At 39.9% G+C, this 24236-nt stretch overlaps 1 protein-coding gene across 1 annotated transcript; it reads right to left on the bottom strand.

Moving 5' to 3' along the window:
• Nucleotides 1–4264: 4264 nt before the first annotated feature.
• LOC5564512 (cohesin subunit SA-1) lies at nucleotides 4265–22125 on the bottom strand. Its single transcript, XM_021841679.1, has 5 exons — nucleotides 21981–22125; nucleotides 21779–21865; nucleotides 18924–21723; nucleotides 4656–5044; nucleotides 4265–4600 (listed from the first exon to the last, which is right to left on the bottom strand). Exons 2-5 carry the CDS (start codon nucleotides 21859–21861, stop codon nucleotides 4384–4386), a joined length of 3489 nt encoding a protein of 1162 aa, XP_021697371.1. The 5' UTR covers nucleotides 21862–21865; nucleotides 21981–22125; the 3' UTR covers nucleotides 4265–4383.
• Between the last annotated feature and the right edge of the window lie 2111 nt (nucleotides 22126–24236).

Here is a 24236-nt window from a genome sequence, read left to right as displayed (position 1 = left end):
TGCTGTTGCCTTGCGCCTGTGGTTCCTGTGGATGCACTGCCTGGTTCGGGTTATCCCGTGGCTCCTTTTTCTTGGCTTTCTTGGCCTTAGGCTTGGTGTTGGCCTCTCCTTTGTTGCCATGTCCTCTTGATCGCGGGACTTGGCTCGTGCCAGCTTTTCCGCTCTGGAGGACGGCCGCGTAGGTCACTTTTCCCTTAGCAACCATACGTCTTTTCGCCACGTATTCATCCCGGAAGGTCCCCTCTTCCGCATCGCGTATCGAATAATATCATCAGATATATTCGCGTTGCCTGTGGAGGAAAACACTTCAGTCTGACACGACCTAGTGTCTTTTTGGCCTTCTACCTTGCTTTCTCAGACGTCAAAGTGAGTTTGACATCTCTGGACAAACATTTCAAAAGGGCACATCGACATTGGTAAACATTGGCTTTGCAAGACGCTGTCGAGCCCAATTCAACTCGATCACGCTCATGTATACCACTATCAGGAAGAGCTAACACACCAATCTTCCTGATACTGGTGTTAGTTTGCGTGGGCGGGCTATAAAGGGCTAAACAGCAACGTTTCTAAGACCTTCTCAAGACCTCTTGGGCCCTTTTTAAATATTTCTCCATCTACTCTTGACATTCGAGTGCTTTTTAGTTGGATTTTTTTTCAACTAGCGAACATCCAACCATCGAGTCATTCCATGTAGCGGAGCTCCAACGAGCGAATTCCCACTGTAGTTTCTTTGGTTCCCCACCGAGTACTTAGGCACGCTGCCTCTAGGAAACAATAAATTCAATTGGTTTGAAAGATGTTCTTATTTCTTTAGTCGTCTGGGAGTTCGTCATCCACCAAACACACACATTCTATAGTCTATTCGTATACGACATGAGAATTATTTGGGCTTATTCTACGAGTGGCGTGAGGTGAGAATTGTCGGTCTCGCATAGCAAGGTGACAATTCTCGACTCACCGTGTAAATAAAATGGAGAGTCACTTCACTCGAGTCGAGTATTGTCACCTCGTTATACGAGACCGACAATTCTCACCTCACGCCAGTCGTAGAATAAACCCAATTGTCACCTCGCCAGTTAGCCACCTCCACAGTTAGCTTCATGAAGTGTTTATTTTAAGTGTGTAATACAAAACATTCTTAAATTCGTAAAATAATGGATCATTAAAATAGCCAAAACAATCGCTATGAATAGCATAGATGGCACCACCATAATATTGTGTGTTTGACAGTACAGCAATGCTGTTACAATTAGGTTTGTTCTACGAGTGGCGTGAGGTGAGTTGTCGGTCTCGTTTAGCGAAGTGACAATTCTCGATTCGAGTGAAGTGATTCGCCATGTAAATCAAATGGAGAGTCACTTCACTCGAGTCGAGTATTGTCACCTCGCTATACTGCCCATAAAGGCATAACGGTCCCATATGGAAATAGTAGGCATTGAGAAAATTGCGCTCGAAGTTTGAGTTTTGTATTCACATACAAATGTTCATAATTTTCTAGTACATTTCTGCATGCCATATTTATTTAGCACCACCACACAGATACACTACCCGTCATAAATACGGACTCACTAAAATAAGTATTGCAACACTCAGCTGAATAATGAATCACCCCCAAAAAGTTTAGCATCACCTCAAAACAGGTTAATTCACATTGCTATATCTCGAGATCCTTACGACTTGCAAAGAAGCGATCTTCAGCAAAGTTGTTCAGGGGATCAAGGACATCCGGAAAGCGAACAGTTTAGTTCGCGATTTTGCCGCTAGGTGGCGCTAGTGAGCATGCAAAATTGAGCATTTCAAACTAGTTCTAGCTTGTGATCCATAAGAGATAGAAAGTTCGGGTCTTCGGCAAAGTTGCTCAGGGGTTCAAGGACATTCGGAAAGCGATCAGTTTAGTTCGCGATTTTGCCGCTAGGTGGCGCTAGTGAGCATGTAAAATTGAGCATTTTGAACTAGTTCTAGCTTGTGATCCATAAGAGATAGAAAGTTCGGGTCTTCGGCAAAGTTGCTCAGGGGTTCAAGGACAAAGCGATCAGTTTAGTTCGCGATTTTGCCGCTAGGTGGCGCTAGTGAGCATGCAAAATTGAGCATTTTGAACTAGTTCTAGCTTGTGATCCATAAGAGATTGAAAGTTCGAGTCTTCGGCGAAGTTGTTAAGAAGGCCAAGTACATCCGGAAGACAAACAGTTAGGTTGTAGATTTCGCCGCTAGGTGGCGCTAGTGAGCATGCAAAATTGAGCATTTCAAACTAGTTCTAACTTTTGATCCACATGAGATAGGAAGTTCGAGTCTTCGGCAAAGTTGTTCAGAAAGCCAAGGACATCTGGAAAACAGACAGTTTGGTTCGAGATTTTGCCGCTAGGTGGCGCTAGTGAGCATGTAAAACTGAGCATTTTGAACTAGTTCTAGCTTGCGATCCACGAGAGATAGAAAGTTCGAGTCTTCGGTAAGTAAAGAACAGAAATAAAGTAAAGGACATCCAAATATCAAATTTTTTGGTTCCTAATTTTGCCACTAGGTTACACTAGTACGCATATTTAATTAAATATATGAAACAAATTCTATCTTTCGAGCCAGATGAGATAAAAAGTTTGAGTCTTCGACAAAGTTGTTCGGAAAGTCAAGGGCATCCAGGAAACAGTTTACTCTGGAGGGATGACTGTACCTAAACATTATGAATTTGATAAGATAGAATTTCCAGAATGCTGTTCAGAAATCCTTTGGTATTTGGAAGTTGAAGTGATTTAAATCACTTTATGTAAGTGTATCAAATTTGATAAGTTCAATATCCAAGTGATTGATGTTTGATTTTTGAAGCAAATTTAAGGCATTCAGGTCTCATTCACTTTATATTCAAGTGTTTCAGATTTGACTAGCTCCATATTCCAGAGACTCATGTCCAATTCACTTCATATTCAAGTGTTTCAGGTGAGAATCACTTCATGTGATTCATGTCAGATTCACTTCATAGTCAAGTGTTTAATGTAATATTCACTTCATGCATAAGTAATTCAGGACCGATTACATTCTTGTTCAATTTATTCAGATATGATTCGCTTTATATCCAAATGATTCATGTCATATGACACTTCATTTTTGAATGCATGCTCACTAGCGCCACCAAGCGGCAAAATCGCGAACTAAACTGTTCGCTTTCCGGATGTCCTTGAACCCCTGAGCAACTTTTCCGAAGACCCGAACTTTCTATCTCTTATGGATCACAAGCTAGAACTAGTTTGAAATGCTCAATTTTGCATGCTCACTAGCGCCACCTAGCGGCAAAATCGCGAACTAAACTGTTCGCTTTCCGGATGTCCTTGATCCCCTGAACAACTTTGCTGAAGATCGCTTCTTTGCAAGTCGTATGGATCTCGAGATATAGCAATGTGAAATTACCTGTTTTGAGGTGATGCTAAACTTTTCAGGGTGATTCAATATTCAGCTGAGTGTTGCAATACTTATTTTAGTGAGTCCGTATTTATGACGGGTAGTGTAACTCATTTTGCTTCTAGGCATCAGAAAAAAATATAATCTTGAACACAACTCACGTTTTGCAATTGTTATTCGGGTTGAAAGTTCATATAGAGACTGTTATGCCTTTATTTTTCAATATGGGACTGCACCAGCTTCATATTTTTCCACAACTTTTCCGAACAAAGTGTGTACATTTTTATATGCATAGTAAAGTACATATAAAAACATGAATGTTGCGACGAAAAAAGGTGTTGGTTGCGAAATCCATATGGGACAGTTATGCTTTTATGGGCAGTATACGACACCGACAATTGTCACCTCACGCCACTCGTAGAATAAACCCACTTGTCTCGATGCGGCTAAATAGTTGGTAACACTAACCGCACGGCCACAAAGACCACAACTGACTTACTTGGGTTCATTCCCACGAGTGGAGTGATGTGAGAATTGTCGTTGATCGCTGATCCACTCGTCAAGATTCTAATGGTAATCAGCTACTACATCATATGCTGACAGTTGTTAGATGTTGCAATGCAACGATTGCCGATTTTTAGATGATATTAGGACCCCTGAAAGTTCTAACATCGATAGCATCTGAAAAGGTCGATTTGGTTGCAAAGTTTTACCATTCGGGTGATGTTCCTACGGATATTCACCTGGTGGCATGAAAGTTCGCTAGACAATTGTCTAGTAAAGGCTCTCCGTACCAATTATAGGACGACAGTAGCCCTCTTTTTCCCACATTAGTAGCAGCATATTAGGATGTCATCCAATATTATGTTCAAATCTGTACACTAATACATGTATGTAATATATTAACTAGACGACCAATTAGAAGCTTCTCAATCATAATGGAATCTGCAACTCATTTAAGTCTATACCATACTTACTATATAGATATCCAACACCTTACGCAACATAATCCTGATCGTCCTCATCGTCGTGCTCCTCGTCGTCATCGTGATCGTAGTCCTTCTTCTTCCGCGAGTAGGCCCGCTTCGATGTGACCGGCATCTGGTCGGTTTCCCCGTGCAACAGCGAATTCTTGTACGTCATCAGCGGTTGCCAGTCCTCCGATCGACTGGACGGCATTGCCGCGGTTAACCGGCGCTCCATGAAGCTGAGACTGAAACATTAAATCGTTAGAATCATTTCTGAAAAAGAAAACGAAGCCCACTTACATCAACTTCTTGTCCTGCTTGATCAGCTTGTTAGTTAACTCGGCCAGCACCTCGAGGAACGCTATGCACGGCGGCGGTGCCGAAACGTCCTCGTACGCATCGTGCGGAACCGCCACGGCGAAAAGGATTCCCGCCCGGTGGAATACTGTGATCGCTTCTCGGTTCTTGACCGCGTCCAGTCCGAACGAGAGCGCGAACCGTTTGGCTAATTCCTTCAGATCTTGGAACTCTTGGGAGTTTCGTGAAACGCGTCCACCCGGGGACGCCTCCTGGATATCCTTGAAGATGTTGATCAAGCTCAGACACATGGTCATGGCGCAGTTGACCTTGTTGATTTCGCGCGTCTTGCCCAGCGTGGTCTTGATGATGTCGCCGTACTCGTTGTAACACTGGGGAAAGGAAGTGGGAATGAGTTAGAGCCAAATCAGGGATATCATCAACGACTGAGTGTTTTAAAATTAGGAATTTTGGGGACTTCATGTCTGAAAAAAGATATCAAGAAACAAAAAGAGACCAAACAAAAACAAAAAAAATAGAAGATAGGAGATATTTATTTTAATAGGGTGCGACTGACTAGGTATCTTAAAAACAAAAACGGTTAGCTCATGTAAGACCACTTACATGTCAGTGTCCAACCTATATAAATTTTGTATTTCAGCTGAGAGTTTATTAAAACCAACCAGCCCATATAAACATAACTGACACATCAATTTTCCGTAGTCGTATCCTTGTTGAAATCAAATGTGACTGGATTACATTGCTTATTGCTTTATCTAATGGAGCAAAAGAATCAAATCCTAATCAAGCGTCTTCTTTTTTTTGTTTTTTTTTTTGTATGGTATTCAGTTGGAGCTGCCTGACAGCTTAACTTGACAAGGCTGAACCCTCGGTCTGGCTTTTGCCAAGTTTCCCCTCTAACAGGACCAATACTCAGACGGACTAGGCTATGGTGCCCACATGAACACTGTTTTTTTATTAGTATTGTGACGTGATAGTTTTTGAAAAATACCCATATTCCCTTGCCTTCCTTCCGAGAAAAGGAAGCATTGTAAAAATTAGCAGCTCCATCAGAATTTGTTTGAAATAGTAGTGTAGTAGTATCATTTCTAATACTGTCTAGTCAAAATGAAAATGAATTTGTCATTTAAGTGCTATTCTGATTACTCCTGTCTTTTACGTAAGATTAGAGGCTTAAATGTCAATTGTCGTGAAGTCTTAACAAAATTAGGCTCTTTAGTAGTAGTTCTAGTTAATTTCATTTTTTATTGTTAAAAGTATTTATTGGTTATTACGTTCATATATCCTTAAAGAAAAAAAGTCACTTTCCTTGTATGTTCAATAATTTCTCGAACCTAGTAAGTGAACCATAATGACCGATTTCAGCGTCTTACTTTCCATAGTAATTTTTATAGTGAATATTTAAGAGTAAAGTTACCTTAGGCTTCTATAACAGTCTCCTACAAGATTCACTTTTCGGTGGCAAATGCAATGCTTCACAACGCCTACTTTCTACTTGTAAATTTTGCGAAAATGAAGCTGAAATTAGATTTTTATACCGTTGTTACAAAAGAGGTATTTCTTTTTATGGCTATGTAAAAACCATAGTAAAATAAGATTGTCGCCACTTATTTCTACTCAGTGAATCTACTAGTCATTCTTCTCACAGTTATATTCCCTACGTCGTACATGATAACGATGTGTCTAGCTAGCTAATAGTAAGAGTGGCTACGGATCATTTTGGTTAACAAAAGGCAAATTGATCGTCACCTATAGTATGAATGTTCACTTCGAATAAATTAATTATTTGAAATGGGCATCAATTCTATCAATAACGCAGAATGTCCGTTGGTTCACATCCGAGATATTAGTGCGTCTATGCCATATGAATTATGACGCGGCTTTAAGCAAAAAAATGCCAAAATTTGATGCCACCACTACAGGTTACGCCTTTGGTTTCCATCATATGGGCTAATGGATTATGCCCTCCCATCGCGGCAAGGTCGCATAACCAAGGGGAGGGAAGTCCTAATCAAGCGTCTCCTTGAACGTATAATACTTATTATATAATGAACCAGATGTGTGAAATAGAAAAAAAAAAGTAGTATTTATATGATGCACATCCTCACATAGGGTAAGTGTTCCCTTAGTTGCGGTAGAGCCGTTTTCACTGATTTCATTAAATTAGCCACAGAACCGACACTGCCAATCGACGTATTGGCTTGTTGACACACGAAATAGTTGAAAAGAGCGTTCAAATTGCTTTAAAACTGATGAAATATCACTAAAATTGCTAAAACTGTTATTGCTTGTACCAATAGTTACGGTAAAGTTTTCCTATAGTGGAGGATCCCATAAGAAAACCACGGATACCGCAACTATAGGAACACAAATTAAAAATATACCGCAACTAAAGGAACAGTGAACCAATAGTGGAGGTATTATTTTTCACTGACATGCCGTGGATGGGATTATCACAATAGGCCGAATCACAAAAGGCCGAATCACAGAAGGCCGAATCACAAAAGGCCGAATACATTCTAGCCTACCACAAAAGGCCGAATGCACAGAAGGCCGAATCACAAAAGGCCGAATCACAGAAGGCCAAATCACAGAAGGCCGAATCACAAAAGGCCGAATCACAAAAGGCCGAATCACAAAATGCCGAATCATAAAAGTCCGAATCACAAAAGGCCGAATCACAAAAGGCCGAATCGCAAAAAGCCGAATCACAGAAGGCCGAATTAGAGTTACAAACCTAAATAATAAAGCTTGGATATGAAAAGAATACGTCCATGCTTTGTTAAATGCAGTCATGTCAGTAACCAGTGCGCTATCCTCCATGCAGCGAAATAGAGGAACTGATGCGGCAGAAGGCCGCCGAAGTCTCCGATATCCGAAGGTTGTATATAGCATCTATTCGGTGTCATGCAAATAGCAAATTCCAGGCGATTGCCCGGTATAATGCAAGCAGAGGATGTTTTTCCATTTTTAGGTCCGACGAGCGCAGCGAGTTCGGACAGCAAGCGTTTGCCCGGTATAATGCCAACAGTCTTTTACGCAACAAGCAGGAGAATGATTGCTGCGATAGGGTATAACAAGTGTTTAAGGTTATAGATTATAGAACGAAGCCACACCTCAAATTTTCAAGAGCACAAGACTTGTGAACCAAATAGTGCATAAATAAGTTGCGCTGTAAATACTTCTATTAGCATCACCTTCAAAAATCTTGATGTTTTTACCCATATTGATGTGTTTTCGGACATGTTCCGAATTGGCCACATCCCCCGGGGCACCTGGAACCTACTATAAAGTGGTTATGGCAGCCGGTGATGCTGGAAATGCTTCGGAAAGCATAACCTTTGAAAATAATAAAGTTTGATGCCCATATTGATATGGTTCCGGATATGTTCCTAATTGACCACTTCCCCCAGGGCAGCTGGAACGTTCTATAGAGTGGTCTGTGCATCGAATGGTTCTGAATACGCTGCAGGAAACATCATTTTTAAGGTTGGTGTCCGCTTGGATATTGCTCCGGATAATATTTACATGATTGGAAATACAAACATGACTGACCATGCTTTCCGGAACCAGTTTTACGGAAATGGTCATATTTCTGAAGATTTCCAACCAATCTTAATGCGTCCGGTGGCATTCAACTTCCTATTAGTTCTAGTTTCTAGGAAAATTGCAAACATCTATCTAACTTTACACCACACAAAAATACAAGCGACAGAAAAAATGACATTTGGACATGACCTCAGAAAATCCGGAACATCTCCGGTGTCCAGTGGCCAATATGCATGGCCAAGGAAGTTCCTAAAACTGGACCAAATTTGCCGTCGACTGCTTCTAGATGCATCCAATTTCATTCATTTTTCATAAAGTTATAAGCATTTGAATTTGGGCAAAATTTTGCCTATCTCAATCATTTTGCCTATCCCCTGTAGTTTATTTCGATTTATCATGTAAGATTCTGTGAAAGTTTCTCTGGAGCCTCTAGAATTTTACATCAGGATTCACTGCAAGCATCATAAGAGAAATAGTGACTTTATAAACCGCTTCAGTTAAAAACGAGACTTGAGAGACCTTCTATTAAAAATAGTGACTAAATCTCTAAAAGGAAACGTAGTTACTATCAGCCGTGTTCAAAGAGGGCAATCATATATTTCATTAACGATATTTCTAAGTTTTTTTAGTTACAACATACGAGTTTTTTTTTTCATATTTTCCAAGGATTTTCAATGAAAACTAAATCAGGCATTTGCCCAAAGTTTCTTTCAGGAGTTCATTTAGTGATTCTGTTACGGAGTTCCTGAAAAATTCTTCTAAAAATTTATTTCCAGCTATTTTCAACTAATTCAACCTGTATTTTATAAGGATGCCCGCAAAAATTACAGATGTTCGTGGGATTTCATCCAAGATATCCATTTAGGGCATCTTAAAGAATTCAAGCAGAGCTTCTCCGAAGAAGCCTCCATTGATTACTTCAAGTTAATTTCAAATGTTTGCTTCGCGATTTCTTTGAGATTCCAACAAGATATTTCACTGAGGATACCTTCAAGAAGAACTCCAGATTCCTTCGAGAAATCCGTCCGAAACGAAATTTTTTGAGAAATTCTCCGAGGAAGTCCTTAGAGAACTAATAAAAGATTTTTTTCAGGGATGGCTTTGAAAATAATATGAAGGAAATGTTTTAAAAACTATTGGAAAAAATCCTGAGAAACGGGAGATATTTCTAAAAAAAAATCTATAATAATCTCTGATTAAGCTTCTGTGGAAATACCTGTTGAGGATTTGCACCGACCTCTGAATGAACTTTTGGACTTGCCGGAAAATCTTGCTGGAATTGCTAAGATAATAATTTTTTTTTTTCTATCTTTATTAACGAGATTTTTAGCCCTGGGCTAGTTCATCTCGGGACCAACGGCTTTACTTCCCTTCCGAAGGAAGTCGTCACTGAAATTTTTAGTGACTATCTCGGGGATGGGATTCGATCCCAGGTCCTAGACGTGAGAGGCGTGTGTTCTAACCACTACACCAGGTCCGTCCCCGTGAAGATAATTATTGAAAATACAACACAGCGCAACAAAAATGATATTTTTGCGTGTCTCAAGGACCATATCATGTGTCTCTAGTAGATTTTGGGTTGCTCTATCAGATGCCGTGCTCAGAAATGTTCTAGTATACGTCACAATTATTAGCTACAGGTCACCAAATACTGTTTTCACTGATGCTTACATGAAATTTAAAGTATGATTTATCAAACTTTTTTTGTAATTTAATCCACCAAGCATGCAAAATATTACTTGAGCTTTCATTTCAGACATAGTTTGGTTGAAATTGCACGATTAAATTCAGTTCAAATCGATTTTTCCAACATGCTTGCAGCCTCCATACAAAATTCTTCTTTTCTATTATATGGCAAAATGCAAAACAGTCAAACATGAAGGGACCATCGACTCATGGAAATATCGAGTAATGGAACAGAAATTACCTGGAAAACTATTTGGGGAACATCATTTCACTGTACTTTTGAAATAATCATGTGATGGAAGACAGAAACAAACGCAAAAGCGATTGGGCAAACCATACTGTCAGTTTAGAAGCACCGAAAATATACTTGTAACAATTGTATCCTGGCATGTTAAAGCAACTATCGGAAAAGTTATGTCAATCATGCAAGAATTTTCTGCGTGCATCGAAAGTATTATGAACTTTGTTGATAATAATTGCTATACACATGAAGTTTGAAATATGCGGTAAATTAAGTGAATAAATTGCCATACAAGCTGGCAAACTTGCATGCAAGTTGAATGAAATAGTCAAGTTTTGCATTTTCAACTGACAATACAGTAATTGTCAGCCCCATGCTGCATTTAGGGTTGAAGAAAAAGGGGAAAGAGCTAAAATCGGAAAAAAATCGACTAGTTTCAAGTTTTATTTTAACTTAAGGACTTAATTTTATGATTTTGTAAATATAAACATTGTGTTTATACTCCATTTTCTATGTATCATAATCCAAGATAACATTGATAAGTTTTTTGGATAATTATTACAAATTTTAAATTTCAAGATTTCGGTCTTTAGATGATTGTGTAGACGCGGCCAAGGTCATAATTGACTGTATGTACCTAATATTGCCAGTATAGACGTTTTTAGTCTAATTAAAATAAATATAAATTTGAGGTTGGCAAAAAAGATGCTAAAATCTGGGGTAGACAAAATCGGGTCAAAAAGTGTGATAAAATTGGAGGTAGACAATATCGGGGCTGACAAAGTCGGATCATTACTGTATCTCAAAAACTGATATAATTGTTGGTTGAATCAATTTTTGGCGAAACCATGAAGATTCCACATGAGAAAAAAAATACATGAGAAATGTTTGGAAGAACTGCGGGAGTAGTCCCAAGATGACATGCAGGAAAAATTGCTACAGAAATTTCTAATTGAACTTCATGAAGAAGCCTTGGAATGGTTCCTACTGGATTACGTGGTGGAATTTTTTAAACCATTCCTGGTAGAAATCGTAGTTGATTTTTTAAAGGAATCCATATGAAAATGACTGAAAGAATAATTGCAAAAATCGGTTAAGGAACTCCTGAAGGATTTTTTGTAAGTTTCTGAAGCTTTTCCTCGAGAAAAAGTTCATGAAACTCATGAAATAATCGCGAAAGCGTCTCTGAGAAAAGTGACTTTAGAACCATTTTGGTTTGAAATAAGACTTAAGTGATCACTGTGTGAATTTGAAGGTCGACCTTCAAATGGTTGTCAGAGAATTATTATTGAAATTCTCAAATTTCTGCCAACTTTTCCCCACATGAATACTGCGTTTTCCTACATTTCAGAGACCATCTGCTTGGTCAAAGGGGACAAAGATGACTAATAAATACTCTCTAACATATTATTAGGATTTTCCAATAATTTCGTCAATCATTTGCCTAGCGATTCCTTCAGGTGCACGGATTTCCTTCAAGAATTCAACTTGGATTTTTTCTAAGGACATCTACATTCAAAACTATTTTTGCATGTTGCAAGACCTTCAACAATTACTACAAAGATTCCTTTCATGATTCGTCCGGCAATTTCGCACAGAAGTCCTGTGTGCACAAGGGATTCAACCACGGAGTTTCAAGGGATTTCCATCATATTTTCGTTCATGATCTTTCCAAGAATTTAACCAGTATCTACTATTCTCCTGGGAATTCCTTCAAGATTTTTGCATAAGATTTCTTTCAGAATTCAATCAGGAATTCCTCTAGGGATTCTAATAGGGATTGATTCTGAAATTTCTCCACAGATTCTTCCAAAATCGTTTTGGATTTTTTTTTTGGATTCTTGGTGGTGTTAAATTCATCCAGGAGTAATTACAGATATTCTTCCCGGAATTTGTTAAGGAAATCTTCTAGAAATCGATCCAGATTTTTTTCTACAAAAATTTTCTTGGAATTCCTTTAGGGAATTTCTAAGAAATACGTTCAGAAATTATTAGGAGAATAACTTGAAAAAATTCGAGGATTTCAAAAAGAAATCCTTGAACTCTTGCATAAAACTCTTAATGAATGTATGGACCCTTGAGAAAGTCTCGGGGGATTCTCTAGAACAATTATTGTTGAAATATTGGAAAAACATCAATTCTGTGCTGTTTCTTCAATAGGGCCTATCTTACATGAGCGATTTCTCTTCATCGATCCTCTCTTTCGCTAATAACTTCGCTAAATTAGATAAATCTGTAATATGTCTTGTTAATGAAGCAAGATATAGTGATTCTTCATCCTACAGCACAAAAATATGAAGAGAATCAGTTTTCTGCAATAGCGCAAAGAGAGCAACGATGAAGAGAAATCGGCGAATGCAGATAAGCCCTTATGAAAAAACAACACAGAATTGAAACTCTACATTTTCTCGAGCGATCCTTGGAGAACTGTCTGGTATTTTTTTACGTGAAATATCCGAGGAAATACTAGGATTGCGGTAATATTTATTAACTAGATTACCCAGCGTTCCAACGGAATTTGGAAGCGACAAACTGTGCCTTTGTTCGAATGCAAAATGCCAACTTAAACAAAGAATAGACCACAATGGACTTCGTGATAATTTTGTTAACATCACTCGACATCCGACACACGCGTGGTTTCAATGACTGCAAAATCGCCTGGAGCCAGATAGCATCGCGGCCCAAATTAGGCCCCTCGAAGACGTTGTTGGCCCCAGACTTTAGGGCCGGTCTGAAACAGTGGTTTTGGCAGTAGAGTTTATGAAAACCCTGGTTCAGGACATTGCCAAATAGGCCAGCGTAAGGGTTGTATATGTAAAGCGCCTTGGATTGTCTACAGCCGTAGAATCTCTTTTATAGACGTGAATTCCATGTATTTCGGGTGGCCGCATGATCAAAACTTCATGCTCTATAATGAACACTAGGCGCGCTCCGTTGCAGCTCTACTTGAATCCCTGATAAGCAGCTCCAATGCTTCTGGATAGAACAGATATGCCATACTCCAGTACGTTGCCTGAATGCGGTTACAATATTTTAATCTCAAATAATTCAAGCCTTAAACGATGTTGTAGTGTTTTATCTGTTGTTAAATATTTCAAAAATTTCACTAAAGATTGCCAAATCGCCTGTCTTTTTTTGCTGTTGTAGTGTTTCTTTCACGTGAAACGTTTTTAAGCGTTACTGACAGACAGACAATTCCGGGATTTTATATGAAGATCGAAATAAACTTTTTGAACAAATCATGGTAAATTTACTTGATAAACTACTCGAGAAATTTTTGATAAGTCTGATTAACCTTTCGGTCGTCGCGCGAATTTTTGTAATGCGAGTAGTCGCGCGTTGTACTTTGTACAACACCCTTGGTTTTGCGAATACCCCAGGAGTCTGAATACTTAGAAAGATGACGTCTTCAGCAAAGTTGTTCAGTAGCTCAAGGGCTTGGCTGATTTCAGCCAAGAAATTCGGGATTTTACCACTAGGCGGCGCTAGTGAGCATGAAACTTTTGTATCGCAGATCTCAGTATCCTAACCAAGAAGAACCAAGAATTTGAACCACTGAACAACTCTGCCGAAGACGCCATCTTTCTAAGTGATCAGGCTGCTGAGATATTTGCGAAACAAATGTTTTGTGCTTACTAGCGTCACCTGGTGGCAGAATTATGAATCAACTAGCTCTAATAATGATAGTCCATAAGTTTCCGAGCAACTTTGCCGAAGACGCCATCCTTCTAAATCAGTGTTTCTCAACCGGTGGTCCGCGGACCCCTAGGGGGCCGTGACGAGCTCTCAGGGGGTCCGTGAAGCCATTGAGAATAAGTGTCGTTTTTCTTGATAAAAGGAATCTGTTCGTAATATATTAGGCACCGTCCACAAGTTACGTAACTCCCTAGGGGAGAGAGGGAGTAGGCTCAAGCGTTGTGGCTCATACAAAAAATTGAAATTCTTCATACAAAAAGCGTTACGGAAGAGGATTATAAATTTCCAATTTTAGCATTACGTAATAAATGTACGCTGTCTTATTACCCAGTTGTAAATTTGGCGTCTTTCAAATATTTTTAAACCGTAACCTTTTTTGTTTCCTTCAATTGTGATAATACTGGGAAATTACCTTCAATGTCATTCTGTCGGCTTACATAGCAAGCCAGTAATCATTACTTAACGCTGATCCGTTCCAGTTCAATTCAGTGTGGACTTGAAAATAGTTTAATTCTTGGCGGATTTTGCCAGCTTCCTGGCAAGATCCTCCAAAAATTTCTCAGAACATTGTTGGTTATTGGAAGTAGTGAATAAAGCAATTTTTTAACAGCTTTTACAAAAAACATTCGCGGAAGTCTTGTGAATTTTTCATTAAGTTTTCAAGTAAAATTTTCGATCGATTTTCGGTAGATTTCTGCGAAAATTCCTTACGGATAGATATCCGCTTGCTTTCGAAGATTTCCTGGCGAAACTTTTGACAAATTCTCCCCACAGCAGAATATAGCAGAGCATAGAAGCCCATTAGCGAGTCTTTTAATATATTCAATGCAGATTATCCAGAGCTGACGATCTCTGATGAAATCTTCAATTGAGTCATAAAATTTTTGATAAAAACATATTTTTATTTAATAACACGGTAGAGCGTGTTCTTGTTACTATTTTTGCAAATAACAGCTATATCATATTTATTCTTTAATGTTTTGAAAAAATGGATTCAAATTTGACCATTGACACTTTTGATCATGTTTGACGTTCACTTAGTCGACAAAAACTCCACAGGGGCTCAAGTTTTTAACACTGGAGTTGTTTCTATCTGACGTTTCAGAAGGGACAGGGAGAACAAAATACACCTGAAATTGAAGTATAAATCAAGTGGTGTGGCAAAAGCTCATAAATTAGGAAAAAATGATTTTTGACCGTAAACCAACGAAATGCATTTAAATATTGAGTAAATATGTATTTCTGGCCTAAACTTAAGCGTTTGGTACTAAAATTAAAACAGGGCTTTAGGACTCTATTGACTCCTGGGTATATTTTTGTTGACAGGGTGTCGTCTACCTGGAAAAATCTGGAAAGTCAGGGAATTTCACTAAAGGTCAGGGAAAAATATTCAATACTACAACATCAAACAAGTTGATTGAGAAGATGCTTATATGCATATAAGAGTGAGCTATACTTTACTATCTATACTTATTCTTAGAATCCAAAATTTTCTTAAATTAAAAGCATCATCAGTGCTCTCTGAACAATTTCTTCAAAGTTGGCGTAGCTTGCTTTATTAATATTTAGTTCTAAATTTTGATAGATTAAATCATTGTCTTCTCTTCAAAATCTTAAGGAAATTCATCAAATCATGAAGATGAAAACCGTATTTCAAAATCTCAAGAGCACTCAAATTTTTATCATGTCGTTTCTGGAAACAATAAAGATAATACCGCAAAGTGCTCTAATATTGATATTTGTCCATTTTTCTATCCATTTAAATTTTGATATTTCAGTTTCAATTTTCCAGGATTTTATGGAAATATCGTGAATTCTTATGTCCAGTTTGTTTTTTGTTCTGAGAATATGCAGAAAGTTCTCCAAAAAATATAAAGATCATTATCTAAGATATTTTTGTGAATCCATAAAATCCATGGAAGCAGAACTTTCAGGAAATTAATTTGAAGGAATCTGCTCTATAATCCTTTGATAATTTGTGAGATTACTTGGAAGGTTAGTCGGACATATTCCCGTAGTTGGGCTAGACCGAGCTCGAAGTCGGTCGAATAAAAAGGTAAATTTAAATTCTTTTTTAATTGTTTGTAATAACAATATGTGTTATTTCCGTTCTCGTATCGCGTTCTGTGAGTGTACATGAAGTTCTTACGTTAGCACAAATCCCCGAAAAAAGTACTTGGAAGATACTCATTGAATACTCATTCTTAGTGTAGTCAAATCGAGGATTGTTGGAGGCACGACACATTAAAACGAACTTCTGAAAACTTAATATTAGCGCGTTATTCAATTCCAGAATTCATTCCGTTAAAATATTTAGATAAATTTCTAGGGAGAACGGTTGCTTGAATTAAAATAAAATCACATCGGAATCATGGTGAAGAATTTTAAGAAAAAATGAATACATTTTGGAAAAAGTGTCTTTGTGATCCCTAAACATTTTTTTTTTTTTATTGAAGTGTTTCTGTAATATTTCTATGGATTCTAAATTAATTTCTAAGAAAAAAAAATCATGACTGAAATAAATTCTTTAATATTTTTTAAAGTTTCCTGTAGGTGAATTCCGGTGAACAATTTCTTAGAAGAGAAGAAACTATTTCCCATTATTCACCAGGAAGAAGATTTTCTTTCTTTCAAAGAAAATACGCGCCGGAATTCGCCTACTAGAGGTGTAATTATAAAATTCTTAAGCTAGTTAAAAATCTTTGGACTAGTTTATAGAAGAAAAGCGCAAGAGTTCTTAAAACATAATTTTCGATATTAAAGTCATTGGATAAAACATTTGAGGAGGTTCTGAGAGAAATATTGAAGGAGTTCCTGGAGAAACAAGTATTGGAGGAATATTCGGAAAATACATTTAAGATTTTGAATTGGAATTTCTGATAATTTTTTGTTGAATTCCTTGATGAATTTTTCAAAGAAAGTTCTTTGACAATGGCTGTAATTTCACCTGAAATTCAGGAATAATGTTCTTCCAATAAAAAAAATCATGGTAATGATCTTAATAGAGTGACGTCTTATGTATGAAAAATGGTATGAACTGCTTGCGGAAAGTGTCCAAAATTGTCCCTTATGCCTGAAACTTGTGAAATTATGTCTAAGGTAGTTCAATATCCAAATACATCGTTTTCTACAATTTTAAAAGCAACTTTTGCGCTTGAAGATTTCAATATGATCAGTAGATGATTCAGAATTTACTTAGCTTCTACTCAGCTTTTACCGCTTTATTAATACGAATCCATGTTGGCCTGTAAATTTTCTGGAAAACGACTGGAAAGTCAGAGAATTTTATTTTCAAAATTGGGTCAACACCCTGGTTGAGAAGCTAGTGGGATTTGGAATTTGAAGAATGTATATTATTCTTTGCACTTTTGTTTCACGTCGGCAGGATATTTTGAAAGCTATTGAGCTCATATTTGGGCTAAAATGCGTTATTTTGAAGAAGCATTTCAATTGCAAAATTTCAGCCTAGGAAAATTGACCATCTTAATCTTTGTTGTCCCAAGTATTTCTTTACTCTATTCTAAAACCGGACATAAATGCGATGTACTGCAGAGTTTCAGACCTTAGGATGGAGAAAAATCCACAATGTTAAGGCTAAGTAGCCCGTCATTCGTTTTAGCAACAATGATGACTTTTCAGCTTGCATTTCAAAGTGATAAAACTCAGTTTGGATAGTTTGCATTGACTTGAAAAAGTATCACTGTACGCGCTAACATGTATAAAGTATGCTAATTCTTTTTCAGCTGTGCAAGTGCGAAACCAACTGATTTTCTTTGATTCGAAATCGTGAGATGAATTAGCAACAATCATCAACGACGCGTACAAATTTCAATGACGGCCTACTTCGCCTTAAAGTGAATGAATTTAGGGCTCCCAAAGGGCTTATCCTACTTGCCCTGCATTATTTTTTGTTGGACTTTGACAACATTGTTCCTTGTCATACTTTTGAAAATATACTAGTAGTCAGAAATCTACATTCCTAGCAATTATTAGTAAACTCCTCCAAAGGAAAATAGCAGAATTTTTGCATTTGATTGAGGGTCCGCGAGACGTTTATAAAACTTCAAAGGGGGTCGCAGCACCGAAAAGGTTGAGAACCACTGTTCTAAATGATCAGGATCCTGAAATATTTACAAAACAAAAGTAAAACTTCCATGCCTACTAGTGCCACCTAGCGGTCAAATTTCAAATTAAATGCGGTACCATCAGATAGCGCTTCACCTCCAGAACAACTCTGGACAAACATTTCAAAAGGGCACATCGACATTGGTAAACATTGGCTTTGAAAGACGCTGTTGAGCCCAATTCAACTCGATCACGCTCACCAATACCACTATAAGGAAGAGCTAACACCAATCTTTCTGATAGTGGTGTTAGTTTGCGTGGGCGAGCTAAGAAGGGCTCAAAAGCAGCGTTTGTAAAAAAAGGCTCAAGACCTCTTGGGCCCTTTTCAAATGTTTGTCCAGAACTTTACTAAAGACCCCAAGTTTCTATATTATCTGGATTTTAAGATATACCGATTTAAAACTGTGGTTTACTCGAACCGTATATAGTGCGTTCATTATTATGCGACTTTCATGTACATTTGTTGATTTTACGGCATTATAAAGGGTCTTACTGTAAATAAAAACCGTCGGGTATTGTTCTTGAGGAATACATTTTGGTTTGATGTCGATAAATATCTTTGTTGCAAAATGATAGCATATAAATCACAACTGTTGTATAAAGTACAACAGCGGGACAGCCCGAAGGTTAATTCCTGGATTATATGCTGGGAAATTCCATAGAGAAAATTCCTGGAGGCACATTATAAGTAATTATTCAACGAATTCAAAGACATACTAGCAAAGCTGGTATATGCCAGTAAAGGGCAAACATTCATTAATGAATTCAAAGAAGTTCAATTCAAAGTATCCTGGAAAATGTGTGCTGGAATTCTTGGAAAATCTACTTGAAGAATCCCGGGAGTAATCTCTGGAAGAAATACTCGATAGACTTTTTAGAGACTAGCATTCGAATAGTCGTTTTAAAGAGACTTGCTACCAGTTTTGTAAAATGAGAAATCATCTAGTAAATACCTTCAGATAGTGCTTGAAGATGTCCGCGGCCGACTTCATCGGCAGGATGTTGTACACGATCAACTTGCAGTACGCCGCCAGGAAGTTTCTCCGCTTGTGCAGCTCCTCGATGCGGGTTTCGTCGTGACCTTCCTCCTGTTCAGTGGAGAACACGTTCGCCTGGACGAACTCGTTCAGCAAAGCTTGCTGCTCCGTGCTCGGGGTGTACACCAGCTTGCGGATGTTTTCGTTCGGATGGGTGGCCAGCTGGTCGCTGAATACGATTAGGAGGTCGCAAATGGACATGTAGGCCGCTTCCTGGACGGTTGGAGCGCCGTCGTAGTGCATCAGCTCGTTGCAGGCGTTCATGTACTTCTGGAGGTTCAGCGAGAGTTCGTCGACTTCGGAAGCCGCGGATCGGTCCATGGTGTTCTCCAGGAAGTATAGGCCCCAGTTTATGGAGAAGACGCACGCCTCGATGCAGTAGACCAGAGCCTCGTGGGGGATTCCGTTGTCGCCGGCGTTTTCCGAGAGGCTCTCCTCGATGTCCTGGTAGAGGGAGTCGAACAGGTTCCAGGTGTTCAGATTGTGACACGAGTACAGGATGGAAACCTTCTTGAGACTGATGTTGACGTTGTAGATTTCGTCCTCGTTGGGAGTTTCCTCGCCGGCGATCAGATTGCGGTAGTCGTCGATGGCCTCCTTGTAGCGATTGACGCACTCGTCGATGACGTTCGATCTGGCCACGTCGCACCGGGTGTAGATGGCGCTGCCTTCGGTGCAGAGGAATTCGAACGTTTTGGCGCACGTTTCGAGCACTTCCCGGTCGATCTGGATCGCCATGATGTGGGTCATCTTGTCCAGCAGGGCTTGGAGATTGGCTTCTTGTCGGGTTGTGGTGTACAGCTCCAGGTCGAAGTACTGTGGGATGGCCAGCAGGTTCGTGAGCTTCTCGCTGTCGGCGCTGTATTTGTGAAGCAGCAGCGGAAGTGTGTGAATGAAGTGTTCGGTTAGCTTCTGCTTATCGTCCTGAACTTGCTTGATCTCCTTGGCGCTCAGGGTCATCTTTCGGCTGCTGCCACGTCCGACAGGAGGTTCTCCGGTAGCTGCCTGGCGAACGGCACTGACCATGATCTCAATCAGTGTCGATTCTTGCTTGTTGTCCAGCGTTTCCTCCATGGGTCCTGGTTCCTCCAGTAGTAAATCGGTCATGCATTCCCAATCCTTGACCATCGGATTGCTGTCGATGAAGGAGTCCACCAGGTACGCGCCATGTTCGTGCAACTCGGATTCAATGAAGAACTGGACCAGATCTCGGATCAACGGCGTGTTCGGCAGACGCTTTTTGCCACGTTTGGTGTAGGTGACTTGAGCGTCCGCATCTAGACAGAAAAGACGGACGTTTAAGAATTCAGCTGCGGCTTGAGCGACGCCACGATGGGACGAATAGACCAATTCGTACACGATTTCACAGTCCTTGTCAGTCAGGATGTCCTGGTGAATCTTCAATATGTTAATGACCAGTTTCACTGCGTGAACTGCCGCCTCAAACTCCTTATCCAGGGTCATCGCCACAATGCGATCCTTGAACTTGGACGTAAAGAGTTCCAACTTCCCCTTCAGCTCCTCATTTTCGTACAAGGGCAGCAAAGCCTGCAGGCAGCGCAAACGAACTTCCCCAACCTTGTCGTGCAGTGTCCAGCCGATGTACTTCAAGTATGAATCATCCAGGAAGTTTTGCGAGAACTTCTGCATCCAGATGCCGATTTCCGACATGCAGATCGCACGGATCTCCGGCAACGTGTCCCTATACCGGTGCACGAAAACCGACTTGAACATGTACGTCAGCATGTTCTTGATTTCGTCCATGTTCTCCTCCAGCTCGGTGCGTTTGGCCATCAACGATTCCAAACGATCCGGAGCGCGTTTGTCGCGAGGCTTCAACCTTTCTGCGTCGTATTGCCGGGCGGCATTATCGAAATTGACAGACACGAGTAGAGCCACATCGACCAAGGCCGTCATCAGCTTCATCGCGGCCAAGGTGGCCGTGTGACGGAATGCCCTGACCTGGGAATCCGACAATCCAGTCAACAGCGAAATAACATTATCCATCAGGAACTGATCGTAGATGATCGAGTACTGACACTGCTTGACCAGCGTTTGCACAAAGTCACAGAAGTTCATCTTGAACTTCTTCCACTGCTGCCCCGGCATGATCAGCGGGTACTCGTGGCTGTCCTCATCGAACTCCTCAGTCATCTTCCGGATGATCGCCGTGTGCTCCATTGTCTGCTGCATTTCGGGAGTGATCTTCCCCTTGCATCCACTCGCGTGAACGAAGAAGTTCATCAACGCAATCAGCGCGGAATCCTTGTCCAGCTTGTAGCTCTCGATCCAATCGTCCACGATACCTGTAATGGCCGACTTCGAGTGCCTCAGAATAAAGTACAAGCTGTTCTCATCGGTCGTGCTCTCCCGGTCCGTAACGACCACACGTTCATCGTCATGATGGTAAACCCGCTCCCGTTTCTCTCTTGGTTCCCTCGGAGCCCCCTCTCCTCGGGCCTTCCTCGGGGCCTTTCGCTTCTTGTGCTGCAACTGTTGCTGCTGCTGGTGAGGATCGTATCGCGTCCCGAAAAATATGTCGTCATCATCATCATCGATTATGGGAGCCTTCAGCGGAACTCCACCCCGAGCTCTCAGACGCGTCATACGAGCTCCGGGACGTCCACTAGTCGGTTGCTCCTCCGGATGTGGGTGGTGCTCCTCGGAAGGGCCCTCCCCTGCGCCACCCGACGACCAACTCTCATTGAGCGGCTCACTAAAACAGCAAAATTTTATCAATATGATTGCATTCGAATGTTGTTTTGACTCACCTGTGAAACGGTTGCTCGAGATGTTCTTCGAAGTCCGGTGGCGGTTCATCCATCCGGATGCGTTTTCCTCCGCGTCGATGCATCGTACTGAGGAAGCAAACAAAATCCCGATTGTAAACAAATTGATCGGTGAGCTTACGTGCCAAACTTGACAACACGTTTCCCGCCGTTCCACGAAATTTCCCAATCAAACTCCACTTATCTCGGTTGAATTGCACTGACGGGAACAATTTCACACCAAAAAATCACCGAAAAACGTTGAAATAACTTGAGTTCTCACCAAAATTATTGGAACTTGAAGCCAGCGTTATGCATTTTCAAAGATGTCTGCGCGTTTGTTTTGCAGATTTTTTAACGTTACGTTTTCTGAACGTCACAAGCCGGAGTAAAATACTTCTGCGAATCCAGCGCCCACTTTTCATCACCCTTTTTATTTATTTTTTCTTGTACACGGTTGAAGATACAGTCGACTCTCAACATCTCGATATCGAAGGGATGCAAAAGTTCGTTCTGGTGGTTTCATCCGAAAATTCTTCAAGGTAGTTTCTCAGTAAGTTTCTTCTGACAAATTATCTATGAAATTCCTCAGAAAGTTTTTTTTCTGTCTTTATTTTACGAGATTTTTAGCACTCGTCAAGTGAGGTCTAGTTCATCTCGGGACCAACAGCTTTATTTCCCTTCCTTGTTGTTGTTGTTGTTTGAGAGGGACTTTAACCCGAAAGTCATTCGTCCCTTAAGCTAAGTATGCTGTTCCGCTCAAGAAAAGTAAAAATTTCTGCCCATGAAATGCTCAAGAAATTTCCTACAGTGAGTTCCATTTGAATTGACATTTCTTTTCAACTGCGTACTGCGATCAAAGAAAAATGCTTTTCTTGAGCATTTCTTGCAAGAAATTTCCCACGCATCGAGATAGGCGATTACTTTTCTGTTGATGTGCATACTTCGCTTTAAATACTTACCCGAAAGTCATTCGTCCCTTAAGCTAAGTATGCTGTTCCGCTCAAGAAAAGTAAAAATTTCTGCTCAAGATCTGCATCGAGATAGGCGATTACTTTTCTGTTGAAGGAGGTCGTCACTATCGAACGTTTCGTTTGTGGTTTCGTCATAAGTGACTTATCTCGGGGATGGGATGGGTCCTCGGAGTTAGCGACGTGTGTTCCAACCACTACAGGTACGTCCCCCATCCGAAAGTTCTTAAAGAAATTTCCTTTGAAATTTCCTCGTGCAAGTTCCTTCGGGGAATTGCTTCAGGATGTTTCTTTGCTAATTTTCTTTGGAAATTTCTTTCAGGAAGATCCTTCAGTGACCTCCTTCAGGAAGTTTCTTCGGGGAGTTCCTTCGGGATTTCTTTAGGATGTTCCTTCTGGATTTTCTTAGAAAGTTCCTTTGGGATTTCCTCTGAAATTTCCTTCGGAAGTTCCTTCAGAATTTTCTTCGCTAGTTCCTTCGGAGTTTCCTTGGCAAGCTCCTTCACAATTACCTTCAGAAGTTAGTTGGAAGAAAATTTTTATGGAACTTCCCAAGAAACTTCCGAAGGAAATTATTGGGTATTCGGAGGTTTGGGAAAATTTGACTGAACGCCAATTAGGTTGACTAAAGACAAATTTATTTCAGTTCTCTATAAATTGAATATGATGTCCCGCATAGCAAAATACAGTTTGTCTTACTTAAAGAACAATAAACATTTTGTAACGGGTACGGTTAATGTATCAGAAATAGTTGCTTTTATGTATAACCATATGGACTTCAAAGCTGTTCACCATTTCAAACAGTATGATTAACCCATACCTATCAGTAATAATATATAATACTGCTCTGATATTGTTAAATTATATGGGAATGGATTCAAGTAAGATATGGTCGAAACATTACACCATCATTCGGCAAATTGTTTTTGTTTTAATTTGTGCAACACACTCACACATTTGCATTTGACAATATTGAACTACATTTTAACAGTTCGACAAATAGTTGCATTTTGTTGGTATTTGTGAGCGACAATCTAGCGTTGAGTGTAGAAAAAAATTGCCGTCGGATTTCCGTCGAAGGAAAACAGTCGAGTTAAGCTGAAATTATATTTACAAAATAGCAATTCACATCAAACACTGACAACTGCGATCGACCCAGTAAGTGCATTTATTTGGCCAATCTGTTGGATGTTTGCTTCAAACCCAATCCCCGTAGGAACTGCGCTCCAAAATCGATGCCGCTTGCCGGATGGTTTATGGACAAAAGGTCGAAAGACAAATGGTCGAAAGACAAATGGTCGAAAGGACAAAAGGTCGAATGGACAAAAGGTCGAAAACGATTTGCATGGAGGGAAATTTTTCCTTCTTTGAAAAAAGATTTTCGACCTTTTGTCCCTTCTTTTTTGTTCTTCGACCTTCTGTCCTTTCGACCTTTTGTCATTCGACCTTTTGTCCTTTCGACATTTTGTTTTTCAACCTTTTGTTTTTCG

Source organism: Aedes aegypti, chromosome 2 (assembly GCF_002204515.2).
Source record: "Aedes aegypti strain LVP_AGWG chromosome 2, AaegL5.0 Primary Assembly, whole genome shotgun sequence".
NCBI lineage: Eukaryota > Metazoa > Arthropoda > Insecta > Diptera > Culicidae > Aedes > Aedes aegypti.
Note: the sequence above shows the minus strand (reverse complement) of the source record. Positions and strands in the feature narration are given on the sequence as shown.